Genomic DNA, 18,240 nt, shown 5'->3' on the forward strand with positions numbered 1-18,240 from the left:
CCAACTCCAATAACCAACTTTTTTTTTGACGTGACTTATTGTAGATTTGCCGCAGATGGCATTAACTACTTGGTCGGTCAATAACCAACATACAGGGTGTTAGCGACATCGTAACAAATACTGAAGGGGATGATTCAGACCATGATTCTGAGTTGACATCAAGTGGTTTTTTTTTGTTTTTGATATTTACTTATTGTAGGTAGTAGCTGTACTGTTTTATGTTGGTGTTCTGAGTCGTTCTTTTAATATATTTTTTTAAAGTATTATTATCCGTTCAGCTCAGTGTTATGTTGTGTTATTTTTCTAAATCCCAAACGCCCCGCGCGGCATTCCAACTATTTGGTCTTTCAACTGATCAACTGAAAGGACGATGAGTCAAAACGTCCCCCTTCATAAACAGATTCCAGACATATCTCATTCGAAGCGTCTTATTGAGCTAATATTTTTGTTCTATGGGGCCTTTCTCGAAATACGCGGGATTTAGCCGGAATTAATTTTTAAAAGTACTTATCGACTAAGCTTTTTTGTAATTTTATTTCTACCACATTGAATTTGAATTTAGACCTATTGGTAATATTTTTAAAGGTACTAGTGAAATACAACAAATTACCTGTTGGAAGGGGGGACGGGTCTCGTACGGTTACGGTCATGGTCCTTTACACCCGATACTATATACATTATTGGTTAGGTATCGATTATCAAAGCTTCAATTCTCTAATTTCTATACTAAACCCTCTTTCTCTTTTAATGTCTTTATTTTCTACGTTACTTTCTTCATAAATTCCTGATTATCTTGTTGTGTTCTGTCTATTATTTTTAATATTATCATTGTGGAATTACATAATAAATATTAACGGGTATAAACGACCCGTTGTTTGCATCAAGTATTTTAATGGATTACTCCTGGTTGTGGTCGCCTGGACAAAAATGCTTCAAAGCAATAAGGCCGCCTATTTGTACTGTTATGTTTTGCTTAAACATTTTTTTTTCAAATTAAATCAAATCAAATATTTGAAATTTAACATCTTCAATACATTTATATTTTCTTTATTTTGGTTAACAAGTGCTATGCTTCGCTGCAGTACTTAAGTACTAGGGAAGGATAATGGGCCCCATAGACCTTCCCCTCAGTTCGTGACTGGAGAGGTAGCAGTTAGCAGCGTAAAATAACGGGAATAGAGCGAGTACTTTTGCAAGTGCCAAGCGCTATTTTTTCCTGCTGGTCGTATTTAAGGCTGACGTAATTGTTTTCAATTTGTATTTTCTTCTCTACTGGACTGGGGATATCGAATAAAAGTAGAATAATACTACTTAAGGAACGGAAATTGTCCTCTCCGCACCAATTCATCAAGTTTCGGGTGTCGACCTCACCCCTCTCGGTCTAACTTTAGTCTTTAATGGCCGTAAGCCACTAAGGAGCAGGGATGTTATGGATATGAAATTTCGGATACGGATTGGATACGGATTTAAGAATGATTGTTATACCGGATACGGTTATGGATATGGATAATAAATTATTTCAGATTATCCGTTAGTTTCGGATAATTTCGGTTACGGATCTTTCTTTTTAAGGAATTTCAAAGTAAAATAGAAATAGGTACTAAAGTGGTTTTATTTATAAGGACATGTTATATTATATAATATGTTATGACAATAAAAAAAGAAAAAAAAAACAAATAATGTGCGCGGCTTGTGTGTCGGCACTGGCAGCGGCCTGCCGATCAAAACAACTTGTCATAACTTGTCTCAATAAGGCTCCGCTCTATCCGATATTATCCGAAACTTTTGTTTCGGATTCGGTTACGGTTACGGATGATTTTTATATCGGATATCCGATAGTTTCGGTTACGGTTACCTAACCTAACATCCCTGCTGTAGGAGTAAGGGGGAGAGCGCACGGACTGTGTCTCGCTCGCACTTACGCGTTAAGCGACACATGGTAAGAATATAATTTTTGAATGGAGTGTCCGAGTTGTGCTGCGAGCTAAAGAATACCATCCCCCTCGACTCGTAGCTACGAGGGTGAATTCTCAAAATAAAATCAATACATGTCTATACCTGCAGGCATGATCCATATCTCATCTTCGGCGGCGTTTCCACTCCGCTGACGACCCTGCAAGTGCCAATTACTACCTTACCCTAAGTAAATACGCCCTGGGGGTATGTGCTCAAACTATCGCCACCCCTAATATTGCTGATGCGGGAATTTTAACGCAAGAAGGTTTTGTAAAAAGGTTTTGGTAGACAGGCTTGAGAGTGATTCTTTTGTGGTGCTTCTTCCACGGTTATGAACACTGTCCAAAGGTATTTCTTTATCACCTGTTAGAAGTTTGAGAGAATACAGCATTATGTTATATTTGTGCTTGAAATGCGAATATCTGGAGTTGTCTCTGGGCTTTATTTTTGACGTCTCCTGCTGTGGGTTTGCCTCAGATGACGTTAACTACTTGACCAGACAAATGGGGAGCGCTAATGATTCTCACCTGGTCTAGGCTCATAGACAAAACCATTTTAGTTTACTACAGACTCAGTTAGGTAGAAATTGTCATTGAACATTTTTATTAACTACTACAAATGGAAGGTTCAATTTTATTAACAGAGCCCGTGCTCTAATTTAGAACAAAGTATTTTAAGTCTTTTTTTTTAAAGAACGCTAGACGTCCTCTGCCGAGGTTTTTCTTGCAGCTTTGTTTACCCAGCTTTACAGGTTGAGTCAGGTTGTGAGAAGCTGCAGTAGTTCTAGGCGGATGAGACATTCGTTACGTAAAGTACGATTCAAACTTTAACTATGTTACCTACAGGATAAAGATATTTTTGAATTTGAATGTGGACCAGCTGGGTTTGCATGACAACTGCGCCGCGCGCGGCGCGAATTATATCTCGATATAATTCGCGCTCGCGCTTGGACTAATAAATGATGCGAATGATATCTATGTAGATGGACGTCAAACGGCTATTGGTCGAAACGCTCAATATAATTCGCGTCGCGCGCCGCGCGGTTGTCATGCAGACCCGGCAGGCGAACACTACAATAAATAAAACACAAAGTCTAGCCACAGTTCACATGAGTAAGTTCTAAGAATATAAGTTGATGTTATCACGTGAGATCGCACGCGACCTGAAGCTGGCGTACCTTCTTTAATAAAAGAATCTTATAGGCTTTACAATAAATTTGATGTCGAATGTTCCAGATTTTTCGTGTATACAGGTTGATGATTTAAAGTGTTATTGATTTTTATGTACACCGTCGTTTCATAAGCTTTTTAATAGAAAATTCTGTCATTTCGAAAAAGCCCGGTCCGTTTTGTCTCAAAGAATAAAACTTATAAATCCCATTTGAAAAGTTAATTCTTCCCTAAAATTGAAAGTGTCTGAAAGTCTCGACGAATTAAAAGACAGGCGCGGTCGAAGGCTGTGCGTCCCTTAAGCCCCTTCTTACTCGACATTACATCGGAAATTTTGTGTTTATATTATACGAACTATTTTTAGAAATAATGCTATACTGGCTCCGATTTCTGCAGACACAAATTTGATTTTAAGTTATACCTGAAATTTTCTTATCCGCCGAAAAGGGAAGGGTCGGATGATTGACAACTGTTAATTTAAAATCAATAAATAAGCCGGGCGAAATAAATAGGCATCTCGCTTATATGCAACCCGTTTGACGTGTGCTGTCAACTTAATTCTGTTGGGTTATTGGTCAATATAAAATTTCGAAAGGGCTTTTTAAATTTCTGCCTAAAATTGACGTGTGTTCCATAAATTTTATACCTGTCCCTTTCCTTTTCAGCGGATAAGAAAATGACGGGTAAAGGGTATATTAAAATAAAATTACATGCTATGTACAGGAATCAGCACCATTATCCTGCTAATCAGAAGTAAAGCTGTCTATTCTACTCTTTGTTTCTCTTGTATTTAATGTGCAATAAAGTATTTGTTATGTTATGTTATCAGCCACTCAGCATTATGAAAACGTGTTATAAGATCATATTTATAGCAAAGTGCTTCACTATTTTTCCTCTCAGACGACGCCCTGAGCCGAGGTTCGCGCCCAACTGGGCACCCTCAGGCCCGTTGTCTTAAACGTCGTACCGGGTGAAAGCTTCCAGCGCTCCCCATTTGTCCGGCCAAGTAGTTAATGCCACCTGCGGCAAAGAAAAAAGCTTCACCAATAAAACTTGTAATTTTTCGTCACAACCACTGCAAACCGCTACTGTATAACGAGATCAATATAAACACTGCATTGGACAATAAAATTGTTCTTCTAAATTCCTATCTTTTTGTGGTGATCTGGTGATGTATTGCCTGCGCAAGTGCACGTACGTTGCATCGTTACGGATCGAAGACTGCAGTTGATCAATTATTCATGTGTTTGCACCTCCGCCGCCGCCGATGACGGGACACTGATAGCGGCAAAGAATAAATATATTGTTTAGAAAGGACTTTTTTCATATTAAAATTATATACAGTGTTAGTTTGATGAATGATTCAAAACATTATTTTGAGTTCATATCAAGCGGAATTTTCTATCCCAAAAGCGTGGAACAGAAAATAATTTTAAAAAATACTAAAATTTTCATTAAATATCACGAAATCATTGTCTGAATCATCCCCCACAGTATTCGTTACGGTGTCGCTAACAACCATATGCACTGGTGGCTACCTGTAAATACTTGTACGGGGTGTAATTGACATCGTAACGGATACTGAGGGGGATGATTGAGCTCATTAGTCAGAGAAACTATACATCAACTTGTACGCGCTGCAAAAGAGTTTTAAGCTTATTAATCTTAGTTACCTATTATGGTAACTATGTTGCTATAAAAATACAGTTGAACATAAAACCTCCTCTCTTTTGAAGCCGGAAGAATAACTAAACTATGGCCCGAGTAAAGTTTCTAAGAAAGAAATAAAAAAGAAACATTACACTGAAACTGGGAGACGAAGGGAAATAGAGAAAGTGTATTTACGTATACATAAGAACCCGTGTCGCCGGAGAAAACTTTTAGTTTTACAAATGTCAATATTTTTTGATACTCAACATAAAAGTCTGTTCACATAAAAAGTCTGTGAACATAAAACTATTCAGAGGAAAAAATTCCCATCACTATACCTCGTTAATCTTTGACCGCAGACAGAAAAAGTTGAGTAGGATCCGAATGCGTTTTTACCCAATAAAAGGAAGGTACAAATCGAATGGTGCTAGTAGTTTTAATTAGGTAAAAAAACTCCGACACCACGATGCCCTGTGTATGTGTCGGCGGTTCTCTGTGTGTAGGCCAACGATGTGTGTCGAATTCACAAACGTCGCCAACCCGCCGACGTCGTCGTCGCCGTGTCGTTTTCAAAGAGTCCGTTTACCTAACCTGAAGATTTGACAAGTCCGGTTTTTTGCATAACCAACTGCTGTTTGACCTTCCAACCCGCGAAGGGAAAACCAGCCCAATACAGGTTAGGTCACATACCTCCAAAAATGCATTTCTCGGGAATGTGGGTTTCCTCACGATGTTTTCCTTCACCGCTGAGCACGTGATAATCATTTCACACACACCACACCACCACAGCGTACTTAGAATTGTTCTTTATTCTATAACTTGTCTGAATAGTTAAGTTTTTTTTTAATCATTACCAGTAACTTCTGGCCGTTTCTTTCTGTCACAAAACATAATCCTTTCCGACAATTATATTTTCCTGAGCCGCATTTCGCGTCCGGTTGAGAGCCCACAGCGCTTCCCGTTTGTCCGGCCAAGTAGTTTTGATCGCGCTGGAAAGTTTTCTATTCTAATAACAAAACCAATCACGTAAAAGGCAATCATTACGTCAGTTTTATGGGCATTAACTAATAGACATTAACATCTCGGACAGCATTTAAACAAAATAAATTAACTTTTGAAAGTTTCAAGTGCTTTTCGAGGAAAAATAAATGTTTTTTACGCTTTTTACGATACGCATTGAAAGCGTAACAGAGAAAGGGACAAAAGGTGGTCAAGTGCAAGTTGAGTGTTCCGTACAACCACACAAAATACAATAATGTTTTTGGTGTTTTTTTTTCATCTAATTTTGGATCTTTAAAGCGAGTTCTTATATTCTTTCAAGGTTGACTGTTGTAATTACAGTCGACCCCACAGAACAATGATTAAAACTACTAGGTATTATTTAAGTAGTTCTCTTTCTTTAAATTATCATTTTAAGACATCTCTTACGGCTTAAAAATTTAGCCCTTTAAAGGCTCTCGATCCGGAGGTCCCGGGTTCGAATCCCGTCACTGATCACAAAAAAAACATTTTATGAGCCCTGGTTTGGTTAGGACAGTAATTATAATACACAAGACGACCTTTTGATATACCTTCGGAGGCTTACCACCCGATTGTCCGAAAGTAACATGATCCATGTTTCGGAAGGCAAGCCGTTGGTCCTGGTTTGTAATACTTACTGATGTAAGTTTGTAGTCGTTACATGAGACAGGTCAGTGACCTTTGGTGTTTCAATAATATCATAACCGACATGATAGAAGAAGATCATTTGGACACGGAATCCTAAAAGAGTAGTACGCATCCAGTAGCGCGAGGTAATCTGATATGGATTCAGAATTAGATTAAGATCTTAGTGCCGTCTGGAATCTTTATTATTGTGACTCGTGACTGTACTTACTTTTTAAAAAAGTATCCTTATTCACTTAGATAAGGATCATCTTTCAGCTTCCGTTTCTATGCATTTGTAGTGGGTTATATGGAACGAGTCTTGGTAATAAAAAAACATAAACAGGCTGCGTATTTCCATAGAATAAAGAATAATACTACGTATAGAACGGCAACTCTCCGCTCCCCACCAGCGGCTGAGCTAGGTTTACCTCACCCTCTCTCGGACATTCTTTAGTTTTCAATCGTATGGCAATTGACATCACACACATAGATGCGCGTGTACTATAACGTCAATGTGTAGTGTCTGTGTAAAACTAGGTGTTTAGTATGAAGTGGCCAGGGTGGAGGAGCTCGGTGGCGCAGCGGTAAACGCGCTCGGTCTGCGATTGTTGAAGTTAAGCAACTTTCGCAAAGGCCGGTCATAGGATGGGTGACCACAAAAAAAAAAGTTTTCATCTCGAGCTCCTCCGTGCTTCGGAAGGCACGTTAAGCCGTTGGTCCCGCCTGCGTTAGCAGTCGTTAATAACCACCAAACCGCACTGGGCCCGCGTGGTGGTTTAAGGCCCGATCTCCCTATCCATCCATAGGGAAGGCCCGTGCCTCAGCAGTGGGGACGTTAATGGGCTGGTGATGATGATGATGATGATGGCCAGGGTGTGGTACTTCCCAACTCTTTTTTACGAGGGGAATGACTAATCCTAACTACCTTCCCGACGGAGGCAGTGATAAGGTTATGTCGGGCTTGCACCGACTGGAATCCCTTGGTGTCCGTATCACCACTGCACCCTGCGCTACCCTCTCGTCATTGGTCGCATCCCGGAATAAAAGAATGACGTTGTAGAAGCCCTAACTCGCATTTTGTATGAGAATCGCTGCCGCCGATTCAACTCCACTCTCTTTTACTACTACTCCTTTCTTTCTTTATTGTGCTAGGCCTGCAAACAGATAACTACGCTAGCTCTACTGTTTATCAAATTCCATAGCCACTTTACCGGCAATGTATATTTTATGTGGTAGACAACAATTTTATCATTACTTTTCGTTTTAAGTTTTTTTTTTATAAATAGCCGATCATACTAAGGTTTTCAGCTATCCTGTGATAAGGAGCGATTTCCTTGCATGATATTAGATTTTTTGCTCTGCAGGTTATTATAATGCACAAGACGACCTTTGATATACTATCTCGGAGCTCTGTAAGGAGCGTTGTAAAGTTTGCGGACGAGTGGAGTGCAAAATTGAAATATGAACTATTTGCTCATACTTGTATGGCGCGCGTTTCACGTTCACTTGTCCCTTCCAACCTCTTTACTTCTACAGTTTCGTAGAACACAAAAAAACCCTTTCGCTAAGTTTTAATTTGGTAGGTAGTCATGATATACATTTTAAAATAGCAATAAAAATATCTGATATTCATTTCAGAATAGTCCATGCTATTTTTCCATCGAGCCCCGCATAAAAGTGAACTTTGATTGCTTCACATTAAAGAAGTAACTAAAAAAATGTAGCTACTGTTTGTAAACTACATAATAGCAATGATTTATAGTCATCTGCCACTCCATTTAGTGACTATAGAACCCCCATTGAGATTGGGCGAATTTTGCGTAATCCTAAGAATGACTAATGATGATCAAAATGTTGCAAAATTTGCTCTGAATAAAAACGAAAGTGTTTTTATAAGGCTAATGGGCGTCAGCTCAGTTTGCGTGCAAGTAGCAAAAAAGACACTGCAATCGCTAACGACTGTATCCAGAAATCAAATGAATAATTCATCAATTTTCAAAGAAATCAATCATTTATTCAACGTTATTATCATGGATAAACTTGAGGAAGGAATTTCAATAACATTTTGAATCTACGTCGTTTCACAAGGTGTTATGGCTGAGGAGAAGAAATGACAAGAAACTGCAACAGAAACACATCTTTTAAATCAATATAAGTAAATTTGTAAACTATATCGTATGTAAAATTTTTTGATTCAAAGATAAATTATTAAATTTTGAATACTTTATGAAAAAAGTTCTCTCTGAATCGGCGTGCGTGAATGAAACAATTGATGAATGTGGACGAAGTAAGATAAGTGTGTCAGGATCGAAGCAATTGAGTAGAGAGAGAAGCAACGTGAGTTTATGTATGTATGTATGTTAAATAGTGACTAAATTAGGTACTTCAAGTCTAAAACCTTAGATAAATGATTGAATGAGTATGAGACTAATAATGACTAAACTAAGTACTACGAGTCTAAAACCTTAGATAAATGATTGATCGAACTACGAATCTATTTATGGTAGAAAGTTCGACCGAAAGTGGACCGATAAGTAGGCTCTGGTTTTACGTCCAAAGAGTCCAAACACTTAATCTTGTGTTAAGTAGTTTCGATTATCTGTTGATGAATTAGCCAATCAGTAAGTCAGGAGTTTTCTCTTAATATCATTAAAGTAGAAGAGAACATTTAATGTAATTATTGCAATAGTTTTGATTTTGGTTCGGTAGTTTTATCCCAGATCTTCAATAATTTCAGTCGCTTTTACTGAAAACTGTAACGAATAATACAAGGTTGTACGTTGCGTATTTATTATACATTTGTATAATACATTTATCCGACCAAGTAGTCAATGGCGTATGCGGCAAATATCCAACAAGTCAGCTTAAAAAAAGCAGCCCAATCACAGATCAGGTCACCGAAAATCACTTCAAAAGCTTTTTTTTCACAGGCTCTGCTTACCTAACCTGAAGATTTGACAGAGCCGGTTTTTTACAGAAGCGACTGCCTGTTTGACCTTCCAACCCGCGAAGGGAAAACCAGCCCAATATAAGTTTGTCACATACCTCAGAAAATGCATTTCTCGGGAATGTGGGTTTCCTCACAATGTTTTCCTTCACCGCTGAGCACGCGAGATAGTCATGCGATGATGACCATAATTATTATAATAATATATGGTAGGCTATAAGCATAGAGCGGTCACTTCATACAATCGATTCGACTTGCGCTCTTACACGTGTGGGTTGTGAGGTGAATTACCAACCACATCAACCCTGGTGTCAGGGTTATTACAGAGCCGCCAATATAACGATTACTCACTTAGGTACATCAGTAAGTAGTAACCGGAACCACCGACTTAACGTGCCTTCCGAAGCACGGATCATCTTACTTTGAGACAATCAGGTGACCAGCCTGTAATGTGGGGATCACAAAGATAATTTTTGTGATATGTCCCCACCGGGATTCAAACCCGGGACCTCAGGATCGTGAGCTCAACGCTCAACCACTGGACCACAGAGACCGTTTACAGATATTAATATCGTAAATAACAATGTCAAAACATCTTTAATACTCGTGTACTTAAGTACATAATTAAACTCGTAAACACTCACTGATCTTTAAACGGTATGTCGCTAATCATATTTATTTATCATCATCATCATCATCAATTTAAGAGCCACGCTCTTGTCGGTGTAGCATTTTCCATTCCAGTCTATCAAAGGCCAATTCCTGAAGGAAAGCTAGAAGGAAAGAAACGAAGGGAAAGACCAAGAAGAGCTTACATGGAACAGATTAAAGAAAAGGTTAACGTCGTGTTGTATAGGGAAGTCAAGCAATTGGCCTTCGATATTAATTTATAAACACCATAAATATAATTGTGGTGCCCTTAGGGCGCGGGGACTGTTGCGGTATCGCGATTCGGTGCGGGGAGCTGAACATCCATTCTGTACGTAGTTTTAGAATATAACATAACATAAACAGCCTATAGGTATACGTCCCACTGCTGGGCACAGGCCTCCCCTCAATCAACCGGAGGGGATATGGAGCATACTCCACCATGCGCTGCTCCAATGCGGGTTGGTGGAGGTGTTTTTACGGCTGATAGCCGGGACCAACGACTGAACGTGCCCTCCGAAGCACGGAATCATCTTACTTTTTCGGACAATCAGGTGATTCAAGCCTGAAAAGTCCTTACCAAACAAAGGACAGTCTCACAAAGTGATTTCGACAAAGTCGATCCCCATCGGGAATCGAACCCGGATCTTCAGATCGTGAGGCTAACGCTCTAACTACTAGACCACGAGGCTGTTGGCTGTTGGAGTATTAGAATATACACGTGTAATAATAATATGTTTATTTAAGTTTTTTATCGAAGGACGATATACAAGTTATCTAGTAACGATGACATATTACTATTTATAATCGTTTTGTTATCATTTATATTGTATTAGGTAGCATATTTATTTGGTTCTGTACATAATGTTTCTTTTTTTATTCAAAACATGTCTGGGTGAATTTACACCACCGAAAGTCGGTAGGTACGCGTAATTTCGGTGGCGCATATTTTGCACGTATTAAACATATCGACATAGGTACCTAAATAATATTGTGACAAAATGGCATTGGTTTACCGTACAAAAAATAATTGCGCCACCGAATTGAGTATCTAATTTAGGTACTTAAGTGTAATCTACGAGTGTGCTCATATAAGAATTTACCTACTATACAGCAGCAATTATAAAATTAATGACCATGCGTCATCACTAGATTAGCTTCATATCTCGCGGAACTCTAATATGACACGACACATTTTGTTGGAATTTATATAATAGAATTCGAAAAACAGATTTGCTCCCATATCATCAAAGCATCACCGTATACAAGTCGTTTACCGTTGTAACATTTTTGTTTGAGTATTAAGTGTATCTTGTTGTTTGTAAAATAAAATAAGTGTTTTCCATAATGATTATGTACTTGTCGCTAGCATTAATAACAGTAGCATACGTTGTGTATTGGATTCTAACAAAACATTATGATTATTGGAAGAAGAGAAACATTGTCGGACCTGAACCCAAATTTATATTCGGGAACACCAAGGAGTTGGCGCTTCAAAAGAAGTTTATTGGAACCATCATGAAAGATATTTACAATCAATTTCCCGATGAGAAAGTTGTAGGGATATACAGAATGATCAGACCTTGTCTTCTAATCCGAGATTTGGATATCGTAAAGAATATTATGATAAAAGACTTCGACATGTTTATGAATCGCGACTCTGGTTTGTCTGAAGATGGACTCGGAGCAAACTTATTCAGCACGGATGGTAATACTTGGAGAATTCTGCGAACAAAATTCACTCCGTTATTTACGTCTGGAAAACTAAAAAATATGTTTCCTTTAATATCAGAGCGCGCAGACAGATTGTTTGAGAGTCTTGATAATGTCAATGAAAACTCAGAACAAGACATACAATTGATTACCAAACAGTATACGTTGTCATCGATCGCAGCCTGTGCCTTCGGTCTAGACATCGACATTCGATCAAGTGACGAGCCAACACTGAATCTCCTTCATCGAATGGATAAACAAGTTTTTGAAGGCAAATATGGCATCGAATTCTTCATGGCGATTCCTGGCATGTTGAAAGCACTTAACAGTGTTGTTTTCCCTGCTGAAATAACAAAATTTTTCTATGATCTTGTAAAAACAGTTTTTACTCAAAGGAACGGTGTACCATCAAACAGGAAGGATTTCATGGATCTTATATTAGAAATGAAACAACAGAAAGTTATTCGTGGTAACAAGCTCGTGGACGATGAGGAGATCTCTGTAGAGCTGACTGATGACATAATTGCTGCACAAGCGTTTGTGTTTTACGTAGCTGGCTTCGAAACATCGTCCGCTACTTTATCCTTCTTACTATATGAACTTACCAAAAATCCCGAAATTCAAGAGAAACTAATAAATGAAGTGGATGAAGCACTTGAAAAGTGTGGTGGGAATGTAACGTATGATGTTTTAATGGATCTGCCGTACTTAACGAAGGTGATCGACGAAACGCTTCGAAAGTATCCTATAGTAGATCCGCTGCAGAGGTGTGCGGTGGAGGACTACAAGGTTCCAGGTACCGATTTAACAATTAAAAAAGGAGAGATGGTGTTCGTGTCGGTATCTGGGATCCATTACGATGAGAAATATTACCCTAATCCTGAGAAATTCGATCCGGAGAGATTCTCGACTGAGAACTCTAGGGATAGACACTCCTGCGCTTACATACCGTTTGGAACTGGACCCAGAAATTGTATCGGTGAGAAATGTTTTTTTTTTGTTTTAAACGACTTGTTGTTGTACAGTGTTCACCTCTTTATTGTTATGTATTATTGCAGAGTTATCTAGGTATTATACTTTGGGACTTCATCGCCCTCAAACATTTCAAGTCATATAGTAATCCATGATAGGTGATAGTTCCGGCTCAGGCTCTAAACTCCTGGATTTTCTGAGTTTGAGTTCATGTTTGGATCATAAATAATGGATATCACGTGGATTCTAGGATTTGTGCCCGGTTAATGGCAATATGTAATAATGTATTGGAAAGCTGAAGTGGCAGTGGGCAGGACACATAGCGAGGAGAACCGATGCCCGATGGGGCGGAAAGGTTCTTGAATGGCGACCACGTGTCGGACGACGCTCAGTGGGTAGGCCCGCTACAAAGTGGACCGACGATCTGGTGAAGGTCGCGGGAAGCCGCTGGATGCGGGCAGCGCAGGACCGGTCGTCGTAGAGATCCTTGGGGGAGGCCTATGCCCAGCAGTGGGCGTCGTACGGCTGATGATGAATGGCAATATGCTCGTCCCCCAGTCCACGGGCCTCAAAAATAGCTGTGCGGGGTGTGGTGTAGGTTATACACCTCTACTTACCCCTACGGGGTTACACGCCTGATGCTATTTTATATTATTCATAATTTTGCCCTGTAGAATTGTTTTTTTGTACCTAATTAAGAATAACAGCTACTTACTGTTTGTCGGTTTGCAGTTATCTACCTTTTATTTCTTTCCGTAAACTCTTGGTTTGTCACACAGAATACATTAATGGTTTTTTTATTTTTCAGGAATGCGGTTCGCCAAGGTGCAGTCCCGGATGTTCATGGTGAAATTGCTGTCACAGTTCCGTGTTGAGGCCTCAGAAAAAACACCAAAGAACATAAAGGCTGACCCCAAACGTGTTGTGTTGGGTCCAGATCAACGCGTCATACTGAAAATAATTCCTAGACATAAGTAAATATTTAATAGTGACAATAGTTAATTAAATACAGAGACCATGGGTCATTGGTGGTTCATAATAGGGAGTATGACACCTTGGAATCGGAACATCCGTAGACGTTCTGTCCTTGAAAGTGTTAACATAATAAAACATATAATACCGGATTCATACTGCGTTACAATCAGAGATAATAGGCTCTCGATATTTGAACATTGTCGCAAGTGCCACGATTTATTTATTTGATCATGGGATCATCGTCTCTCACGTGGGTTGTGAGGTGGAGTACCAACCTTATCAATCCTGGTGTCATGGTTACTATTGAGCCGCCAAAGGCCCCTGACATGGCTCAAATAACGACTACTTACTTACATCAGCAAATAGTAACCGGGACCAACGGCTTAATGCAATCAGGTGATCAGCCTTTAATGTCCTAACCAAACTGGGGATCACAAAGATGAGTTTTGTGATATGTCCCCACCGGGATTCGAAGCCGGGACCTCCGGATCGTGAGCTCAACGCTCAACTATTGGACCACGGAGGTCGTATTTGGAGTGGAGTAGGTAGATCTATATTTTTCTAAGGGCAAACGCTGTTATATGTGTTTTAATTAAGATAATAACCGCCTCAAATAATGTATTAGTAACATAACATAAACAATTATATAATAAATAGTTTTAATATTCATTGTGTGTTTGATTATTTTAAAACCTTCGCATCTGGGTGTTCCTGTTTGTTCTACTTTGCTTTTAAAAGTGCCTCTTATACATAACTACTCAGCTTATTAAGTATATTTATACCATGCAAACAGACATAACTACTCACACGCGTAACCTAAAGTCCAAGGACATACAGACGGTTTTAGGAATTGAAGTCATTCTATGGATATACCTAATATAAGTAATTAACTTTTGGTGACAGGTACCGTCCATATTGATAATGCATTTTGTGGAGAGGCCATTAACTCTTGCTATTATATTACGTTTTAAAAATCTACTAAAACAATATTATTTAGGTACCTACCTAAGTCCTATATAATATCTTATTCAAGATAAGTAAAGTATGAAGTAACAATGACTTGTTATCGTTAATATGTTTTGTAAACATGTAGATTTTTATATATTTGATTTGGTTCTGTATAAAATAATATTTTCTATTGAATGAAAAAGTGTGAATGAGTACAATATACAATAAAATAAGGTGTTATAGGGTCGGTCGTAGGTACATTACCACAACAGCGATTATAAATATAATGACCCAAGTAAAGACACTAGATTAGCTCCAAATTTTGCGGAACTCCTACATTGCTTGACGATAGTGAGATTATCGCGACGCGATCAATATACAGCTTACAGGCAAAACGAGTATTATCAGGGTCACTGCCATAATATCAAACGCATGCGTGTAAACAAGTCGTATTCATAGTTGTAATTTTTACCATTTTTGTTTGAGTTTTAAGTGGATTTAATAGTGACTTACAAAATGCTGTTGCAATGGTCGTTAGCGTTAACAACAATAGTGTTCGCTGTGTATTGGTTTCTAACAGAAAGATATGGTTATTGGAAGAAGAAAAACGTACCCGGGCCCAAACCTCAGTTTATATTCGGGAACACCAAAGAGTTGGCGCTTCACAAGAAGTTTATAGGAAGTGCTCTCAAAGATGTTTACAATCAATGTCCAGATGAGAAAGTTGTAGGATTCTACAGAATGATTAGACCTTGTCTTTTACTCCGAGATTTGGATATCGTAAAGAATATTATGATAAAAGACTTTGACATGTTCATGGACCGCGGCGTTGGTTTGTCTGAAGATGGACTCGGAGCAAACTTGTTCAGCGCGGATGGTAATACTTGGAGAATACTGCGAACGAAATTCACTCCATTATTTACGTCTGGGAAACTAAAAAATATGTTTCCTTTAATATCAGAGCGCGCAAACAGATTGTTTGACAGTCTTGACAATGTCAATGAAAACCCAGAACAAGACATACAATTGATAACTAAACTGTACACGTTGTCATCGATCGCCGCTTGCGCCTTCGGTCTAGACATCGACATTCGATCAAGTGACGACCCTACAGTGAATCTCCTTCATCGAATGGATAAACTTATTTTAGAAGGTGCATTAGGAATTGAATTCTTCATGATGATTCCTGGCATTCTGAAAACACTTAACAGTCTCGTTTTCCCTGCTGAAATAACAAAATTTTTCTATGATCTTGTAAAAACAGTTTTTACTCAAAGGAACGGTGTACCATCAAATCGGAAGGATTTCATGGATCTTATATTAGAAATGAAACAACAGAAAGTTATTCGTGGTAACAAGCTCGTGGACGATGAGGAGATCTCTGTAGAGCTGACAGATGGTATGATTGCTGCACAAGCGTTTGTGTTCTACGTAGCAGGCTTCGAAACATCGTCCACCACTTTGTCCTTCTTATTATATGAACTTACTAAAAATCCTGGAATTCAAGAGAAACTATTAGAAGAAGTGGATGAAGCTCTTAAAAAGAGTGGTGGGAATATAACGTATGATGTTTTAATGGATCTGCCTTATTTGACACAGGTGTTCGACGAGACGCTTCGGAAGTATCCTATAGTAGATCCGCTGCAGAGGTGTGCGGTAGATGATTACAAGATCCCGGGTACCGATTTAACAATTAAAAAAGGAGAGATAGTGTTTGTGTCAGTGTCCGGGATCCATAACGATGAAAAGTATTACCCTAATCCTGAGAAATTCGATCCGGAGAGATTCTCGGCTGAGAACTCTAGAGATAGACACTCCTGCGCTTACATTCCTTTTGGAACCGGACCCAGAAATTGTATCGGTGAGAAATGCTTTTAAATTGATTTAGTTTTAAAGAATTTGTTATTGTTACTATCTGTATTCACCCCATCACTGTTCTGGTTCATTAAAAAGTTGTCTACATTTGGGTGAATGCTTACGTATGTTCTTACTGGATATTTTCTAAATGTTAAATGATTCTGGGTTATTTTTGTGATACTAATACTGTTGACTTAGAATGTTTAAGAACTCACGCTGCTGTCAAACACCCGACAGCAACGCGACACCGCCGCTACATATTAACAAACATTTGTAGATATCTATACGTATTTAGTCCTGCTGCAGCATCAATGCGCGGTGTTACTATAATAACATTTTTATTATATTGTTGTTTATTGTTTGTTATATATTCTTGATCACTTTCAAATCAAAGAAACCAACTTGCAGTTACTCACTTTAAATTTACTTTTTCCCCTTGCAAGACTACTCTTTTCTTCTTATCGTGTGGGTTGTGAGGTTGAATACCAGCCTCATCAACCCAAGCAAGACTACTAATCGTATTCAAAACAAAATGTTGATTATTTTCAGGAATGCGGTTCGCCAAGGTGCAATCCCGGATGTTCATAGTGAAGTTGCTGTCACAGTTTCGTGTTGAGGCCTCAGAAAACACACCAAAGAACATAAAGGCTGACCCTAAACGTGTTTTGTTAGGTCCAGACCAACGCATCATACTGAAAGTAATTCCTAGGCATAAGTAAAATATTTAATTATTGGCGATTTCCAAATACGTACTAAGTAATAAAGTATATGAGTTCTGCTGACTCCTCGCAGAACATTTTATAACCTTTTTACACTTTGAATTTTGGTTTTGTTTTCATATACTTACTTATTGTGATCTATGTTGGTGAAAGTAGAATAAAACTCTCTTTTGGAAGCTTTTTTAATTTATCATTTATCGTAATACAGTTCATATCTCAGCTATCACCGTAGCTCACAATAAGTAAGAATGGAGATTCTTATTATCCTTATTAATCCTTCGTTATCGAATGAATTGAGAATTTATAGTAGCGTCCTGTCGTCATGGGCTGATTGGTGGCGTCGGGTTGGCATCATTATATAGTTATTTATTTTTATTTTTTTATTTTTTTTTAGTTTATCATTACCTTGGGATGCAATCGCCAAGTGTGAATCCAATTTCTCTTTTAAAGACTTGTTAACTTTTAAAGACACGCTCGGGGATGATAAGCAGCTAAGCAGCAGCAGAGCAATACCGTTGTATTGCTCTGCTAGATTAGAGGTAGAGAAAACGCGTTTTCTGCGTTTAGTCTAGCAGAGAAGTAGCGTAAGTAGGATAGTGTTTAGGCTCGGTTTAACAGGCCAGGGCACTGGCAACAGCCAACGCGGACTGCGCAAGGGTGGAGCAACACGATGGTGGTGTATTTCGGTGTCCTGTGTCGCCCGCAGCGATTACAAGTGGCAGGCCGCAGTTACATCTGTAGCGAGTGCGGCGAGTTTCAACAAAATGTACGAAAACAACAGCCACTGTGGCCTAGTAGTAAGAGCGTTAGGCTCACAATCTGGAGGTCCGGGTTTGGTTCCCGATGGAGACATCGTCGTAATCACTTTGTGCGACTGTCCTGTTTTGGTAAGGACATTTCAGGCTTGAATCACCTGATTGTCTGAAAAAGTAAGATGATTCCGTGCTTCGGAGGGCACGTTCAGCCGTTGGCCCCGGCTATTGCCGTAAAAACACCCCCACCAACTCGCATTGGAGCAGCGTGGTGGAGTATGCTCCAT

General features: G+C 38.9%; 2 protein-coding genes across 2 annotated transcripts; both read left to right on the forward strand.

Annotated features, from left to right (window-relative positions):
• Positions 1 to 11,254: 11,254 nt before the first annotated feature.
• LOC126366265 (cytochrome P450 6B5-like) lies at positions 11,255 to 13,844 on the forward strand. The gene is made up of 2 exons (XM_050009336.1): positions 11,255 to 12,709; positions 13,511 to 13,844. Exons 1-2 carry the CDS (start codon positions 11,365 to 11,367, stop codon positions 13,678 to 13,680), a joined length of 1,515 nt encoding a protein of 504 aa, XP_049865293.1. The 5' UTR covers positions 11,255 to 11,364; the 3' UTR covers positions 13,681 to 13,844.
• A 1,205-nt stretch (positions 13,845 to 15,049) lies between these two features.
• Positions 15,050 to 17,294, forward strand: LOC126366264 (cytochrome P450 6B5-like). The gene is made up of 2 exons (XM_050009335.1): positions 15,050 to 16,486; positions 17,032 to 17,294. The coding sequence occupies exons 1-2, from the start codon at positions 15,142 to 15,144 to the stop codon at positions 17,199 to 17,201; spliced, it is 1,515 nt and encodes a 504-aa protein (XP_049865292.1). The 5' UTR covers positions 15,050 to 15,141; the 3' UTR covers positions 17,202 to 17,294.
• Positions 17,295 to 18,240: the final 946 nt, after the last annotated feature.

The sequence above is a fragment of the Pectinophora gossypiella genome, chromosome 4, assembly GCF_024362695.1.
Source record: "Pectinophora gossypiella chromosome 4, ilPecGoss1.1, whole genome shotgun sequence".
NCBI classification, from domain to species: Eukaryota; Metazoa; Arthropoda; class Insecta; order Lepidoptera; family Gelechiidae; genus Pectinophora; species Pectinophora gossypiella.

What these genes read in the sequence shown, in the direction of transcription:
- LOC126366265 (XM_050009336.1), top strand. Translation starts at nt 11,365, where the DNA reads ATGATTATGTACTTGTCGCTAGCATTAATAACAGTAGCATACGTTGTG. An exon ending in TGGACCCAGAAATTGTATCG is followed by an intron (nt 12,710 to 13,510) that starts GTGAGAAATGTT and finishes TTTATTTTTCAG; the next exon opens with GAATGCGGTTCGCCAAGGTG.
- LOC126366264 (XM_050009335.1), top strand. Translation starts at nt 15,142, where the DNA reads ATGCTGTTGCAATGGTCGTTAGCGTTAACAACAATAGTGTTCGCTGTG. An exon ending in CGGACCCAGAAATTGTATCG is followed by an intron (nt 16,487 to 17,031) that starts GTGAGAAATGCT and finishes GATTATTTTCAG; the next exon opens with GAATGCGGTTCGCCAAGGTG.